The sequence below is a fragment of the Salvia miltiorrhiza genome, chromosome 8 (assembly GCF_028751815.1).
Source record: "Salvia miltiorrhiza cultivar Shanhuang (shh) chromosome 8, IMPLAD_Smil_shh, whole genome shotgun sequence".
NCBI classification, from domain to species: domain Eukaryota; kingdom Viridiplantae; phylum Streptophyta; class Magnoliopsida; order Lamiales; family Lamiaceae; genus Salvia; species Salvia miltiorrhiza.
The window spans coordinates 10,196,986-10,214,160 of NC_080394.1; the positions used below are offsets into that span (position 1 = coordinate 10,196,986).

At 31.5% G+C, this 17,175-nt stretch overlaps 2 protein-coding genes and 1 pseudogene across 2 annotated transcripts; 1 reads left to right on the top strand and 2 right to left on the bottom strand.

Annotated features, from left to right (window-relative positions):
• Positions 1-10,072: 10,072 nt before the first annotated feature.
• Positions 10,073-10,799, top strand: LOC131000932 (uncharacterized). The gene has a single exon (XM_057927086.1). It carries the CDS (start codon positions 10,243-10,245, stop codon positions 10,561-10,563), a length of 321 nt encoding a protein of 106 aa, XP_057783069.1. The 5' UTR covers positions 10,073-10,242; the 3' UTR covers positions 10,564-10,799.
• Positions 10,800-12,042: 1,243 nt separating this feature from the next.
• On the bottom strand, positions 12,043-12,822 carry LOC131000937 (indole-3-acetic acid-amido synthetase GH3.3-like; annotated as a pseudogene).
• Positions 12,823-13,131: 309 nt separating this feature from the next.
• Positions 13,132-15,200, bottom strand: LOC131000835 (probable indole-3-acetic acid-amido synthetase GH3.1). Its single transcript, XM_057926938.1, has 3 exons — positions 14,835-15,200; positions 14,656-14,757; positions 13,132-14,574 (listed from the first exon to the last, which is right to left on the bottom strand). Exons 1-3 carry the CDS (start codon positions 15,143-15,145, stop codon positions 13,230-13,232), a joined length of 1,758 nt encoding a protein of 585 aa, XP_057782921.1. The 5' UTR covers positions 15,146-15,200; the 3' UTR covers positions 13,132-13,229.
• Between the last annotated feature and the right edge of the window lie 1,975 nt (positions 15,201-17,175).

The following is a 17,175-nucleotide window of genomic DNA, read 5'->3' on the forward strand; positions in this document are numbered from 1 at the left end:
AAAAAAATGAACTACTATAGTGTAAATAATGAAGTCGAAATAATTATACTCAATGAAATGAAGTTGAATTAATTAATTGAATTAAATTAGTGAAGTTTTAATAAAAAACGAATCATATGATGGGGTTTTTCTCGGAAAGCTATATAACATATACTTTATTAAAAGCGATATAATAGTAAGAAAATGAACTACTATAGTGTGAGTAATGGAAAAAAAAATTAATTCAAGTGAATCATACAATGGGATTTTGCTCGAAAAACTATATAACATATACTTTATTTGAATATATTATAATGAAGTATTGTAATCGATATGATGATAACAAAATGAACCACTATTGTGTGAGTAACGAAGTCGAAATAGTTATACTCGATGAAATGAAGTTTAATTAATTAGTGAAGTTGTAATAAGATATATATAATGAAGGAAATTTTATTAAAGTATAATCAATCCTACGTAGAGATTTTGCTCGGAATCTATATAACATATACTTGAATACAATGCATTATAATATAGTATTAAATGCGATATAATAATAAGAAATAATTATACTCAATGAAATAGAGATGAATTAATTAATTGAAATAAATTAGTGAATTTGAAAAATAAAATAAAATGAATCATACGATGGCATTTTGCTCGGAGAACCATATAACATGTAATATAATACAATACTTTATTATAATATATTACAATAAAGTATATGTAATATTGTTTTTCGAGCAAAATCTCATCGCGTGATTCAGTTGAAAATTTTCTGTTTCGTTACTCACACTATAGTAGTTCATTTTCTTATTATCATATCGCTTTTAATAAAGTATATGTTATATAGTTTTCCGAGTAAAATCTCTACGTAGGATTGATTATATTGTATTTTTGCTTTCAACTTCACTAATTTATTTCAATTATGTAATTAAACTTGATGAACGTTGAGTTTAATTATTTCGACTTCAATAAAATATTATAATACATTCTCTTAAAGTATATGTTATATAGTTTTCCAACCAAAATTACATTGTATTCACAATTTTTTTTTGAACTTCACTAATTTATTTTAATTAATTAATTAAAATTTATTTCCTATTGTTATATAGCATTTACTGGATTATTATAATACATTTAATCCAAGTATATGTTATTTATTTTTTCAATCGATGCCCCATCATATGATTAATTTTATTTTTCTTTCTAACGCTTCACTAATGCGGTTGCCACTACCGGACAAGGTGGCAAAGTATAACTCACATATTATTGGAGTCTCAGGTTCAAATCCACCAAGCACCTTTTTTCTTGTATTTCACTTTTTTTTAAAATCATCTTCGAATTTTTTTATTAAATATTTGAAAAAAATATAAAAATGAAAACAAATCTAGGAATACTTTGAAAGGAATCTCTAAATTAGTAGAAATAAATAAAATTAACATATAATTCGCAAAATAAACAATAAAAATCGAAAAATAAAATAAATGTCGAAATAAATCTAGAATTATTTTATAAGAATCTCTAAATTAGTGGAATCAAATCAAAGATTATTTATTGGAGAATAAAAATCTCTAAATTAGTGGAAACAAATCAAGGATTATTTTAGGATGATATCTAAATTAGTGGAAACAAATCGAAGATTATTTTAGGAGAATTTCTAAATTTGTGGAAACAAATCTTGGATTATTTTTAGGAGAATATCCAAATTAGTGGAAACAAATAAAAAATATACTCCCTCCGTCCCCAAAATAAGTTCCTCTTTGGGGACGGCACGGGTTTTAAGGAAAATGGTAAAGTGTATTGATAGTAGAGAAAAATATATTATAATTAGTATTGGGAATGGTGAAAAGGTGAAAAAGTGTTATAATTAGTATTGGGAGTGGTGAAAAAGTGAAAAGTAAGAATAAATAAAGTATTATTAGTGGTGGGGTAGTTGTCCAAAAATAGAAAGAAAGAAAGAGGAACTTATTTGGGGGACGTCCCAAAATGGAAAAACAGGAACTTATTTCAGGGACGGAGGGAGTATAATTTTCGAAAAGTACAAAAAATTCAGAAAAAAAATATTTTAGAAACAATAAAAAAATAATATGTGGAAACAAAAAAAAAAGAATATATAATTTTCGAAAAATACAAAAAATTCAGAAAAAAAATATTTTCGAAACAATAAAAAAATAATATGTGGAAACAAAAAAAAGAATTTTTTTTAAAGAGAATCATAAAATTAGTGGAAACAAAATAAAACACAATTTTAGAATATAAATAAATAATTTAATCATTAATAAAAATAAATACTATTAATTTTTTTTTAAAAAGTTGGAAAATATAAGGAAACAAAAAACCGAAAAATTAGGAAACAAAAAAACCATAAATTTCAAAAATCATAACACAGAAAAAAAATAAAAAAATAATAATAAAACAATATATCGAATAAAGGATAAATTAGTAAATCAATAAATCACTAAAAACCGGCCCATTTGGACTAGTAGGAAAACCGGCGGTTTTTTGGAGGTGTATTGCACACCTAGTGTCCAAACATCATTATTGATAAAACTGATACCAATTAAATTATCATATTTATAAATATAATAAAAAAAAGGATTAATGTTAACTAAATCTATTTGAGCTGAATATTTTTAAAAAAAATTACAATAATAAAAATTATGAAAAGGTGGAAAAAAAATTAAGTTAAAAGATGAAAAAAAAAATAATCAAAATAAAAATAAAATTGAATTGAAAAATATATTTATTCAAAACAGGATGAGAGAGAAGAGATCATTTTTTTACATTTTTACCTTTAAATAATAATCTTTACATTTTAAATCAAATATTTACATAAGATATATCAAATTAAAGCTCTTATTGTGATATTTAATTTGATATAATTAGTCGAATTTCACAATTTTTGAAAGAAATAAAACAAAAAAATGATAAATAAAAAATAAATAAGAAAAGAAAAAATATAATTTACGAATAACCTTTAATTTTATTATAACTATAAAATTGTCACTCAATTTTGAAATCAATTTGAAATTGATTTCAAAAATATAGTATAGATTTTGCGGGTTGTTTATTTAGCTTATGATTTGAATAGGTTCGGATCATTTTTATGAGATTTTTTTTTGTTTTACTCGTACTAAACTGATAAATTTATTATTTTAATAATAATAATACTAATAATAATTGTTATTATTATTAGTATTATCTAATGAACTTTTATTATAAAAAAATATTTTCTTAAACAGTTATATATCTTTATAATGGAATAATCACTCTTTTAATTTAATACTAGTAATTAAAAATTAAAATCAAATGCTAAAAACATGGATCTCGATAATCCATCCCATTAATTTACTTCGACTAATATGACGTCACCGATGAATATAATAATGTTCAATGTTTTTAGATTATATTGGAGTAATATACGATTATATTGTAAATCAAATGCTTAAAACATTGTTCATTTTTAGAAAAGTTCCAAATAAATTAGCCCAAAATGCTTCTTAAACTTTTATTACAATGAGTAAATTTAGTTGAGATGCAGGTGTTACATCTAATTCCATGAATGGTAGCAGAAATGATGGAGTTAATTGAAAGAGAATCATAAGGTTGCGAAGAAGGCTGTCTTCACTTCACATGACAACATTAATTATAACATATTTTTGCCTTTGTACACTGTACTTTAATACTTTTGCTGTTATCCACACTCACCACTAATTCTTCATTTCTTCTTCTCCTTCTTATATCGTCACATTCAAAATGAGTATTTAGAATATCTATAGAATTGATAATGTTGCCATTTGCAAGATTCACGTATTGCGGTATTAGTGTGTACTTGGTAGAAAAAAAGTTGAATCCTTTTAATAAAACAATGAATGATAGATCAAATGATAACTCTTGGAAAAACCTTATTTTTTTTTAGAAGTATAATATATCCGTCTCCCACTAGTTTGATATAAATTAAGCCTTTTGGGTGTTAAAAATAAGTGAGAATTATCACATATAGCCTTTTTTGTTAAAAACATAAGTCTTATAATCTTAGTTTATAGTACTCCCTCTGTCCACGAAAAAGTGCCCTACTTACCCCTTTTTTTTGTCCACGAAAAAGTACCATGTTTACCTTTTTGTACATTTATGCCCTTTACTTTTTAATTTATTTACAACTTATGTTATTAATAAATCCACACTTTTATTTAATCTATGCAATTAACCCACATAATTAACTCACTAATTAAAACTACGAAACCAACTCCCCCAAGCCTAATCAATCCCATTTCCCCAAAATTAAATTACTCTTTCTCTGAACTCAAACAAGTGGAAGAAATACACACAAATCCTCCAAATTGTATCTCCAATTGTATCTACATCCTGATTCAATGGCTTTTGGTAGGGATGGCAATGGGCCGGATCTGGACCGGATCTTGCTTGGTCCAGATCCAGATCCGGATTTTTTGACTTAGGCCCAGATCCGGTCCAAATCCATTGGATCCAAAAAAATGAGATCCAAGTCCAGATCCATAAGATCCACAGGGTCTCGGGTCCAGACCCGGATCCATACTTTTTGTCTTTTAAAATAATTTTATAAATCTTAAATTAATCCCAAATAAAATTATAATTATTGTCTAGATTTTCAACAATTATTCAAAATAAATGAATTAACCATATTCTACAAAAATATTATCAAAGTTTAATAACAATAAGAATATAATAATCAAGTACTAAATAACAGTGGAACAATGTGTCCTCTATTTTACATAAAAAAGGAAAATTAATATTATCAATAATAATAATAATAATAATAATAATAATAATAATAATAATAATAATAATAATAATAATAATAATAATAATGAAAACTAAAATTAAAATTAAAATAAAAGTAAAATATTATCTTTAATTGCATTATATATTATTTATGAAAAGAGATATATAGATAATAGATTAGTCATAGATATTAGATTAGAGTTAAATAAAAATAAATAACATTATATATATTTTTATATATGAAGGGATCCATGGATCGGATCTGGACCGGATCTGGGTCTCAGATTTTTTGCTCCAGATCCAGATCCGGAAATTATAGGAATAACCCAGATCCGGTCCAGATCCATTGGGTCCATTTTTCCTAAGGTCCAGATCCTAAAAAAAGGATCTGGATCTGCGGATCTGGACCGGGTCCAAGATCCATTGCCATCCCTAGCTTTTGGGCTATGTGTGTTTGTTGATTAGCTCAATGGAATAATAAATATGTTCTGAAAATTAACTCCACTTCACGTGTGAATTCCGCACTACAAGAAATTGAGTTTTTACCCACACATAATTACCCACACATAATAATGTGTGGTAGTTCAACCAAACATAATTTCAAAATGTGTAGGTAATTCACACGCAAAAAAAAAAATCATTAGTTATTGACATTTAAATCGTGTGGCAAAAATATTTTCGTGACATTTATTATTTTACGGTTATTTTTAAGTTTTATTTATGTATAATAAAATTTATTTTTAAATTTGTTGCGCCAACGTGGCAAATTAATAAAAGTTATTAACCACACATAATTCTACATTATCTATGTGTGGGTAATGATTTTTTATCGTTATTTATTCTTGACATGTAAGAAACGTGGGGAAATATTTTTAGCTACATTTATATTTTGGTTTTAATTAATTATTTATGCAAATCTTAATTGATGTTTTACCCACACATATTTTGAAAAATGTGTAGGTGAAACAATTTGAAACTTTCAATTAGTTATGACATTTAAAATGTGTAGCAGAAAATTTATTTGTAATATTTATTATATGGCGGTAATTCTTTTTTAAGTTTTATTTTATTTAATGAAGTTTATTTTTATATTTGGTGTGCACCTCTATTAATTTTTTTTAAACCACACATAATATATGTGTGGATAATAATTTTTCTATTTGTATTTTGATAAATTAAAGTAAATTTAATTTTATTTTTATATATTAGTGCCAACTAATCAATTGATTTCTCTACAATTATACAATAAAATAAAAATTAAATAGTCTTTAACATTAAAATAGGCATAAAAAAACAAGAATGAATATGTTAAAAAAAACACAAGAATTAAAATAGGCATAAAAATTAAATACTAGTCTTTAACATTAAAATCGAACTCAATAAAGAGTAGGATTATTTAAACTCTCAACAACTAAAAGATAAGAAAATAATAACAAACTAATCAATGTCATTAGAACTACCCTTATTGTAATTTTTACCCCACTCAAAACAACTTTATCAGCTTTCTTAGTACCCGTGCCGGCACCCAAATGGGACACTTTTTCGTGGACGGAGGGAGTAATAGATACTCGATGGTGTCATCGAGTAAATGAAAATACAAAAAAGTCAAAGGATATTATAGTATTTTAAACTTAAAATGACTATATTACTTATCTATTACTATAAACTGGCTATAAAACTTATTTTTTTATGAAAAATTGGAAAATCTTATTATAGCTCTCTTTCATAAAAACATAAGTTTATAGCTCTAGTTTATAATAGATAAGTTATATAGCTATTTTAAGTTTAAAAGATTATAATGCCCTTTAATTTTTTTGTATTTTCATTTACCTGATGATACTATCGTGTACACCATCGAGTACTCGATGGTATACTCAATCGATTACTCGATGGTGTTTTAGAAAATTTTTATTTTTTTTCATTACTCGATGGTACCATCGAGTACGACTGCGGCGACCCACTGGGGGTAGTTTTGATGTAGAGAAGAAAATGTTAAATAAAATGTAAAATGTTAAATACAAATATAATGTAAAATGTTAAATAAAAATACAAAAAAGTCAAAGAGTGTTATAGTCTTTTAAACCTAAAATAACTATATACCTTATATAATATAAATAGGGCTATAAACTTATATTTTTAATAAAAAGGGCTATATAAGATTTTTTTTTAATTAATACTCCCTCCGTCCACTAATTCAAGGCCTACATGAAAAAACACGGGTTTTAAGAAAAAATGTATTTTTATTAGTTGAGTGGAGAAAGGGACCCACAAAATGTATTGTTTATTGATTGAGTGGAGAAAGGGACCCACAAAGTGTATTATTTATTAGTTGAGTTGAGAAAAAGTGTATTGATTATTGGGACCCACCAATTAAAATATGAATAAAAACTTACTAAAAAGAGATAGGCCTTGAGTTGGTGGACGGACCAAAAAGGAAAGTAGGCCTTGAATTAGTGGACGGAGGGAGTATCAATGATTATAAAGAGTAAAATGAGGGCCGTGAATAAAAATCCCCCTTTTTTCTTCTATTTTTCTTGAACGACGAGGGCTGCTGCTCAATACTCTCGAGTAGGGATGGCAGTGGATCTTGGACCCGGTCCAGATCCGTGGATCCAGATCCGTTTTTACGGATCTGTATCTCAATTTTTTGGACCCGACGGATCTGGATCTGGATCTGGATCTCAGTTTTGAAAACGGATATGGATTTGGATCTTGAAATTTTAGATCCGGATCCGACCCAGATCCGACCCGTGGATCCGTTTTATTTTATATATATTTTTTATATTTTATATTTAGTTTACTAATAATATTAACTAAATTAAAAATAATAAATAAATTACATTTAAAAGAATAAAAACTAAAAGTAATTAGATAAAAATATTTTGTGTTATATTTTTCATGATGGAAATTAGATGTTGTTGATTTTGTGAAATTTTTTTAATTTAATTTAAAAATAGTAGATCCATGGATCTGGACCCGTGGACCCGCGGATCTGACGGATCTGGATCTGGATCCAAAATTTTCAGATCCACGGATCTGGATCTAGATCTGGATCTAGTATATGAAAACGGATCTGGATCTGGTATTGGTCAGACCCGGTCCAGATCCGGCCCGTTGCCATCCCTACTCTCGAGTCCACAAGTCAATTTGCAAAAGTAAGATTCTGTCCAACGGAAAGAGCCCAAATCCTCAAACGTCAGTTGATGGGCTTTTGCACAAGTATGAATTTAATGGGTAGAACTCCAAAACTTAGATATTGAAATATTCTCATTATTTTTGGAAACAACATATTCAAATATTATCATTGATTTTACTGTTTCTCCAAAATAAAAAAACATTATTTATGCATTTATTTATTAGTGTATGGAACGGAGCGGATTTCGTATGCTTGGAATATATATATATATTTTTGCTATTTTTATTTATTTATTCTATTTTGAGAAGAATGTTGTTCTTTAAAATATATATATGGTAAAACACAATATTCCAATCATCATTGATCATATATGGAATGTCAAGAATGTTTTATTCTTATTTTTTTAAAATTTCTAGTATTTTATATTTTCTTAATTCTAAATATTATTTTTAATAACTATCTATCATTAATGTAGATGTTACAATAGCATAATTCAAGAATTTTAATAAATTTTCATTCTTATTTTTCTAAAATTCTCTTTTATGTATTTCTAATTCTAAATTTTATTTTCAATAATTACTACTTATTCCGTCCCACGAATCTTGAGTCATTTTCCTTTTCGGCCGTCCCACGGATCTTGAGTCATTTCCTTATATGACAAAAAAATTTCTCTTTATTCACCTTTTTCACTTTTTCACCTATCACACTATCATTTTCTTAATTCTCGTGCCGAAAAAAATTGACTCAAGATTCTCGGGACGGAGAGAATATAATTTATGCAGACGGTACGATAACATAATTCCAAACAATTGATTAAAATAAATATAAAAATATAATTGAACTTTGGGCGAGTTGCAAAAATTGTCTTAACTTATAAAATATTGCAAAAATAGCATAACCTACGTATCCAAAACAAAATTGTTTTGATGAATAAAAATATATTTGTATGAAAATATAGTATCTATCTCAATAATTTGGTATGAAATCACTTTTTAATTGTATTTCAGACATGTACGAATATATAAATTTTAAAGAAGTCTGAACATAATTAGATATGCCTATTTGAAATTTGTTCTTTATTTAATCTTTTGTTATTTGTTATTAATGTTTATAACTTTGTAATATTCGATTTTTTGTTAAGACAACCAATTATTATTAATAATTTATATTTATAAATTAAAATGAATTCTAATATCTAATTGAATTTGAGATGGGTACGCGTATATATATTCAAAATAGGTCCAAACATTCATTGACGTAACAATACGACAAAAATAGCTGATGAGGAGTGAAATATACATCAGCCTTGACAACACTTTAATCGTTTATATTTCTTTATATATATATATATATATATATATATATATATATAATCCACAACTAGCCGAGAGTTAGTCAATGGGGACCGATTTCAAGAAGGACGAAGGTCAGCATTGTCAAAGAAGCCAACGCCGTCTAATAGGTGAATTGGACTCGAAAACAAAGAGACAGAGTTTCCAAGATTCAAAGATAATGCTAATACCGTGAGACCTCAATGAAGGACTAAAGGAGTATCTTGCAAGAAGAACATGGACTTTGAAGAGATGCCAGCGTTGACTAGTTATGAGGAGACACTATAGCAGCCAAGAGCTAGGCCAAATCAACACCATTTCATCCTTGACAACCAAACATCAACATTGGAGAGATAGTGACATCCGACAAAAGCTGATCAATCGATTTTCATTAGTGCTCCTGCAGAATATAGTTAGTTAGACACCATGCAGTGTACGTGAACATTGTTAGATTTACCATTTTACCCCTTTGTATTACTTTTGCTTTTATTAATAATTAAACAAATACATTTAAATATTATGCCACGATAAATTTGAATATAAGATTTTTAATTTTAGACAGTAATCACTCTATCATTAGATCAACACACACGATCAGATTATAATAATTATTTATCACATTGATGTAGATCATTTTATATATTTTTTTACAGTATGTTCAATAAAGCTTGATTATGAAATAAAAGGTGATATAAGCTTTATAATAACTAAAGTTTATATTTTTCAATAAAAAGGAAAAATATATAGTATATTTTTTTGTAGAGGCGAAAATATAAATGTATATAGGAATGTATGTATTCTTAGATTTTTCTAAATAATCGATTTATTTAAGATCTAGAGGTTTGTGCTTTGAAAAAAAAAATGAAAAAAAAAATCTTGCGGTTTGTCTGGTAACCCGGTCTATAAAAAAACATATATATACACATAAACGTGGCAGCACAGAAGAATTAGGCCAGAACCCTAATTTTGTTGTGCAGCAAAATTTGGCGCCGCCGACGGGAGGAATAGAATTATTCGATTAACGTAGTAGCGATGGGGAAATCGATCAGATCGAAAAGGGAGAAGAGGCTGAGGTCGATAAGGAGAGAGATGGTGGAGCCGATTTACGACAAGAAGGACGCCGCGAAGCTAGCCATCCAGGAGGCCGCCCTCGCCGCTCCCAAGCTTCCGGTTAGGTCCACTCCCTCCGCCAACGAGGCCTCCGACTCTTTCGCCGCCATGGACGTCGAGACTGCTGATGATAATCAGAGCTCTAAATTCCTCAAGCCTATCGGAAAGAAGCTCAAGAAGAAGATTAAGATTGCCAAGAAGAAGTTTCACGGCAAGGGCAAAATCAGAAGAAAGAACGTGTAGTTTTTTTACTAGATTTCCTCTTTCTTTGTCGCCTTTTTTGTTTCAATCTATTAATGTTTTGGTACTACTTTTTGTTGAATTGATATTAGGCACCGATGAAACATTATAGTGTTAATCTGTCGGGAAAAAATCTATTCTCACACACACGCACTCGAAACACGGATGTGTGTATTGGTATATGCTTCATGGTTATTCATCTCTTATTCTATTTATATATGAAATACTAAATTGGTTAATGTGAATAGCTAGAATGAATCTGTTAATCAAAAGGTGCATTTTCACAACAACTCGAATCCAAATCCATGATTCTTGTATTGAGTAGTGATAGTAAATTTAATGTACACTTATTTCATCATGGTCTCATATTACTGCAAAGATAAAGAGTATCTAAGACTACTAGCAGTGGCATATGAGAAGACACAGGATCTAGCTAGAGATTTACGTGACTTGGATCTTGAAGGTATATATGATTTTTTTTTATAATAGTACTTGTTTAGTTGAGTTAACTGCAACATTAGGCTTTATTCAATATATTAAACACAGACAATGTTCTATTGATGACCCTTTGATTCACTTTAGCTGCTTGATATTGTCTAATATAATCTAATGTTTATCTGGTAAAATACTCAACTTTCCATGTTTGGGAGCATCAAGATTTCGGTGGCCTAAAGCTTAAAGCTTAAGGAAGGAGACCTTGCTCAGAAGTATGTATTGAAGCCCAGCAACCCATAAGCACTCTAGAAGCCATAAATTTTAAAATTAATATTTGGAAAGACATACCATTAGAGAGAGAGAGAGAGAGAGAGAGAGAGAGAGAAGTTAAAAGTAGTGTTCCTGAGCAATCCTAGCAAGACAGGCATAAATCTTCCCTGAAATAACACAACTAGTAACTTTTAACTACTGCGTGGATCTTAATTGTTATTTCTCTTATAAATCACGAGAGTTAACATCTTCTGGAATATTTTACATGTTGTGCACTAGAGCTGTAGAGCATATGATATTAGCAGCATTTTTCGTCTTATCAATACTGTTAAGTGAACTTTGTTTTTTTCTGTTGCCCAGGCTTAACAGAGCCCTTATTTCTTCCACATAAAGATATTTACATAGAGTTTGAGCAGTCTTCTCTCAGACAAATGTATAAATCAACGGTGTTCCCAGACTACTAAATTTCATATCTTCATCATCTCTTTGTCTCCTATATTTTTATTGACTCAAATTCATGTGATGTCTATATTCCTAAACTAACTTTTAAATACAATTCTGTTTGTATTATCTTGTTTGTATTCGCTCTCTCTCTCTCTATCAGTTGGAGGGGTGCTTTATGAGTTATGTTCTCCTAATCAATTTAACCATTGTGAGAACCTTATAATGCTAAAAGGCAGAAGCTGAAGCAGCAGCTGGAGAAAGAACGTGTAATTTTTTTACTAGATTTCCTCTTTCTTTGTCGCCTTTTTTTGTTTCAATCTATTAATGTTTTGATACTCTCTCTCACACATGCACTCAATGATGTCGAAACAGGGATGTGTGTATTATTAAATGCTTCATGGTTATTCATATTTTATTCTATTTATATATGAAATACTACTAAATTTGTTCAATGTGAATAGCTATAGCGAATTGGCCTAATGCATCTGTTAATCAAAAGGTGCTTTTTCACAAGCAGAAGTCGAATCCAAATCCATGACGCTTCTATTGAGTAGTGATAGTAAGTTTATTGTACACTTATTTCAGCATGATTACTACAAATATAAGAGTGACGATATAATCCTTCAGAGGCGTTGTTCCGACGACCAATGTGGTAGAGACGGGCTAAAATGGGCAGCCACAACCCGCGAGTTGAGAAGGTCCACCATTGCCTTCAAATGCACACGCTTAGGCGTTTTATACCGACTAAACGCAGCGCTGCCCTTCTCCACGGCATAGTCCATCAGCTCTTCAAAGCTCAACCCGAATCTCCAACGGCCCAATAGATTTGTCCAGCACCCGACACCGATGGTACTGTGCGTCCACGGCCTCCTCCATGGCTAGGCAACACTGCTCCATCACCTCACCACTAGGTCGAACATCCGAATCCTTCACGAGTAGCTCCCAGAATATCACGTAGTGACCCGGGATTGACGTTGTATCTGCGTAACTTGTGTAGTCAGCCACAACTGTTTTGGATTCGGAGAGCAGTTTGTACGCGCTCTCCACCGCCCCCTGAACTGTAGTCTCGTCGGTTTTATCCATATCGATGCTGAGCAGCGCATTCTTCCGCGAAATAAATCACGTGACTAAAATATCACGAAAAGAAAATGACATTTTACCCACCCGTTCCATTGACTACTCACTCGGTCCAATTGTCCGTTATATTTGGATTCGATAGACGGTTTTTTTTTTTGATAAATTATATAAGTAAATAAAGAAAAATCAAAGACCGCGCGATGTAGGACTGAAATTCAGCACCTCAAATTTTGAAGTTTTCTTTTTTTGACTTTGAGAAGTGCAGTAATGGAGTTTGATCTCTAAATCTCTTTTATTTACAGAAAGAGTCTCTACCGCTCGGAGTAATTGATATTAAGATTTCACTTAAACGAAAACATTTATAGGTGTTAATAAAATGAAAGATAATGACATTATTACAAAGATTTAAAAACGGTAATGAAATTACAGAATATGTGAAAAATTCATAGTTTGGTGGGAGTTGGGATCGATTGTGGTATAGATGGAGTAAAATGTGTGGATAGAAGTCGCGATTGAAGAATCTCCAAAATAGGTTTAACGGTGAGGCATCTGGGCACTTTATAGAGATTAACCGAAGCCCCTCTGGAAACAGCGTAGTCCACCATTTCCTCAAACGCCCCACTTTTCACTACTCGGATCTCCAACGCCCCAATCGATTTCTCCTCAACCCGACACCTCCGATACACCCAGTTCATCATCAACGACTCCTCCATCACCACACAGCACTTCTCCATCACCTCGTCGCTCGGCGACTCTCCCGACTTCTTCACCAGCAGCTCCACATACACCACGTAGTGACCCGCCTCCGCATAACTCGTGTAATCCAGCACGCTCGCACCGAACTCCTCCAGGAATCTCGACGCCTTCTCGCTCGCTGCCTGAAGCTCCACTTCGTCGGTCTCGTCCGCGCCGACGCTCAGCACCGCGTTTCTTCGTTTGACGAATCGGAATTGCGGCGCCGAGTTGTGGAAGCCGGTGACTCGGATGATGTCGCCGGTTCGGTAGCGGTATAGACCGGCGTACGTGGTGACCACGAGTTCGTATTCCTGCCCGATTTTGACGTCCGCTAGATCGACCGGGTCTGAGTTAGGGAGATACGGCAGGAACTCGAGATAGGCCATGTTTGGCATGATCGTGTAGGAAATTTCGGATGGATTGCATATGGGATTGAGATTGATTGCCGGAAAGCATTCCGGCGAGCCGTAGATCCAGCTGATTTTGGGCAATCCGCCGCTGTAGTAATCCAGAGTTGGAATATATTGCGCGGTAGAGCCGGTGATAATCACATCGATATATTTTGTGTTGGGCCAAATTCGAATTATAATTCCCTCCCAGCTACCCTTGACACACTCCTGCGCGATAAAGCCCGCCAGAGCCGGGTTGGGCCGTAAGACCCGGGTCATGCATTCCCGGATCGATGGGTCGGTCACATTCGGGCTGAGCGACCCTGTTCGGATATCACGGGTTAGTTGTTGCCAATTGAGTTGGAGGAACCTGATCGCCCGGAGCAGGCCCAGGGCGAACTGTGCCCCGACCCGGCCCACTTGTTGGCGCTCGTATAATGCGCAAAGCATTTGAGTGTACATGCTTTGGAAGGGGTCCGTACAAAACATGGCCTCCGTTGGGCTGGTGAAATCATAATACGGGTCGTGGGGTCGGGACTCTGCGTCTCTCTTTCTCACCATGCCCGTGGATCCAGGTTGGATCGGGTGCCCGCCCCGAGTCCGGGCCTCGGGCTTTACGAACATGAAGTATAGCCCTTTGCCTTGCTCCCATCCCTTCACGAACCTGTTGCTTCCGCTCATTAAATCGGATTCTTAATGCACTTTTTCACGATTCAATTATCTAAAAATTATTAAGTGTACTCACTTATTCAAAATAGGTCTAATAAGACTGCATAAAAGCAGACGGCGATTCGTTTCTTCTTCGTGATTTGGAAAGAGTTTTGGATCACCGGAAGAAGTTCCTGAGCTGTTCAATATATTATCATCAAATCTCTACATCACTTTTGTAAGGTAACTAGCTAAATTTGCAAGATAGTTAACTACCTGCTCAAGAACTCGGAAATGGGGAGAGCACATAAAATTGGAGTGCGGTCGCCGTCGACTAGTCTTTGAATCATCGGCTGAAGATCGTCGTAGGTAACCATCGGAACTTTGGATAGGAATGATTTCCGATCGGTAGCTCCGTCGAGATTGAAGTTCTTGAGATATTCAGTGTGCGCATTTTGGGTGAGAATTTGTGCTAATGCGTAGTTTTGTAGTTCGTAAGCATTTTTGGTGGTTTCTTCGATCAATTCAAGTTCCTTAGCATGTGCCGGAGTGTTCACTGGAGATGACAAAGAAGAGATGCCCGCCATTGATACGTGATTTCTAGAGAGAGAGAGGATAGTGATCGGAGGAATTGAGAATGCGGGAAATGCGAGACCCATCTATATGTAGACAAATTAGAAAAAATCGATGATGGGAAAAATGGGAACTACCAACAATTTAATTAACCCTTATTTGTTTATTTTTGTAATGGTTTATGTGTTTTTCTTTGGATCATGAATTCAGTTGTATTTGAAAATTCTTAATACGTCAATTTCGACCCATCAATTAAAATACTTTTTAAAATAAACTAATAATTCAGTCGACGCATAATTAAAAGGTATTCCTTTATAGCTTTTGATTTTAATTTAAGGGATGCCAGTATTTGTTGGATGAATTATGTAAATTTCAAAATCTTTTGTATTATTGATTTATAATGCTTTCTCGTCCCATAAAAGCATGTATAATAAGAGACCGCATAGGTTTTAAAAAATATTGTAAAGTGTAGTGCGAGTGGAGAAAGAGTCTCACATTGATTGTGATGTTTAGTTGATTTATTTATAGTACTCTTTCGTCCCATAAAAACAGGCATAATAAGAAACGGCATAGGTTTTAAAAAATACTGTAAAGTGTAGTGCGAGTGGAGAAATGGTCTCACATTGATTGTGATGTTTAGTGGATGAATTATTACTATAAATGGAGTATGCATATTTTTATGAGACAGATGAAAAAGAAAAATTATGTACTATATTTTTATGGGACGGACGGAGTATATATTAACACATCATATCATCGTCATTGTAATTAATAAATTAAATTAACAAATACTCCTATACAACTTGTTGTATCATACAACATGATGGTACAAGGAAAACATATATATTAAATATTCAACGACATGGAGTGAAAGTAAAAAATAAAGTATGATCACTTATATCTATTTACTTATAGCTATATAAAATTGTTTTTGTTTATAACGTTTGATCTCCTACTATATCCTTATTATATATATATATATATATATATATATATATATATATATATATATATATATATATATAGGGGAGGGCTACAGTAAAAACACTTCTTAAAATATAAATATAAACGTTTTTTAATGTACGAATTTTATCCAACAGAGTTACGAATTCATCCAACATGGTTACGAATTGTGAAAAATAAATTTTTGCTACCTTTGGGATTCGAACCCAGGACCACGAATTCATCCTAAAGGGTTACGAATCAACCGTAGATCTTGATGATCTAAGGGCTGAAAATCATTTATATTTTATACACTTAAGAGTGTTTTTATTCTAGCCCTCCCCTATATATATATATATATATAAGAGCAATTATATATACAAGAAATTTAATAATTCACTTCCTTCATTTACAAAATATTTTCCTAATTTTTTGTTTGGTTTGTCTACAAAATATCTCCCTTATTTCTTTTTTAGGCATAATCCCATTAACAATCACTTTGATGTTATGTCACTTGTACAAAATATCTCCCTTATTTATCTATTTATCTAGTAATCAATGAACTTTGTTATGTCACTTGTACTAACTTCGTATTTGATATATTGCCATTTACCAGTAGTCTATCCACCTATCCATATACTTATATAAAAAGTCTTGTTGTAATTCTTATTATATTCTTATTATGTACTATCAAATATAAGGACATAAATTAATGTAATATACTATATTTACAAAAAAATTATCATACAAATAAATTGTTATCAACTTATCATTGACTAAGTCATAAACAAATAAATTGTTTCATACATACGCTTATTGCTATGAAAATATTTTGAAAGCATTTTATTAGATGAGAAGTGTAAGTGATGACCCGTATTCGAGTTAGGAGCCCAGCCCAACTCTGAGATAAGAAAGAAAGGTTATACACTTCTATATATCTTAGATTGGAAAGCCCCGCCCATTTGTCGAGAGTTTTGTCTATGAATTCGCCTCACCTTATGTAAAATATCTTGAATTATATTCAGTTGTTTCCCCAAATCACTGTAATTTGTTATATAAAGCTAATTTAAATGAAGATGTTGGGTTATACTGTGATAAAGAA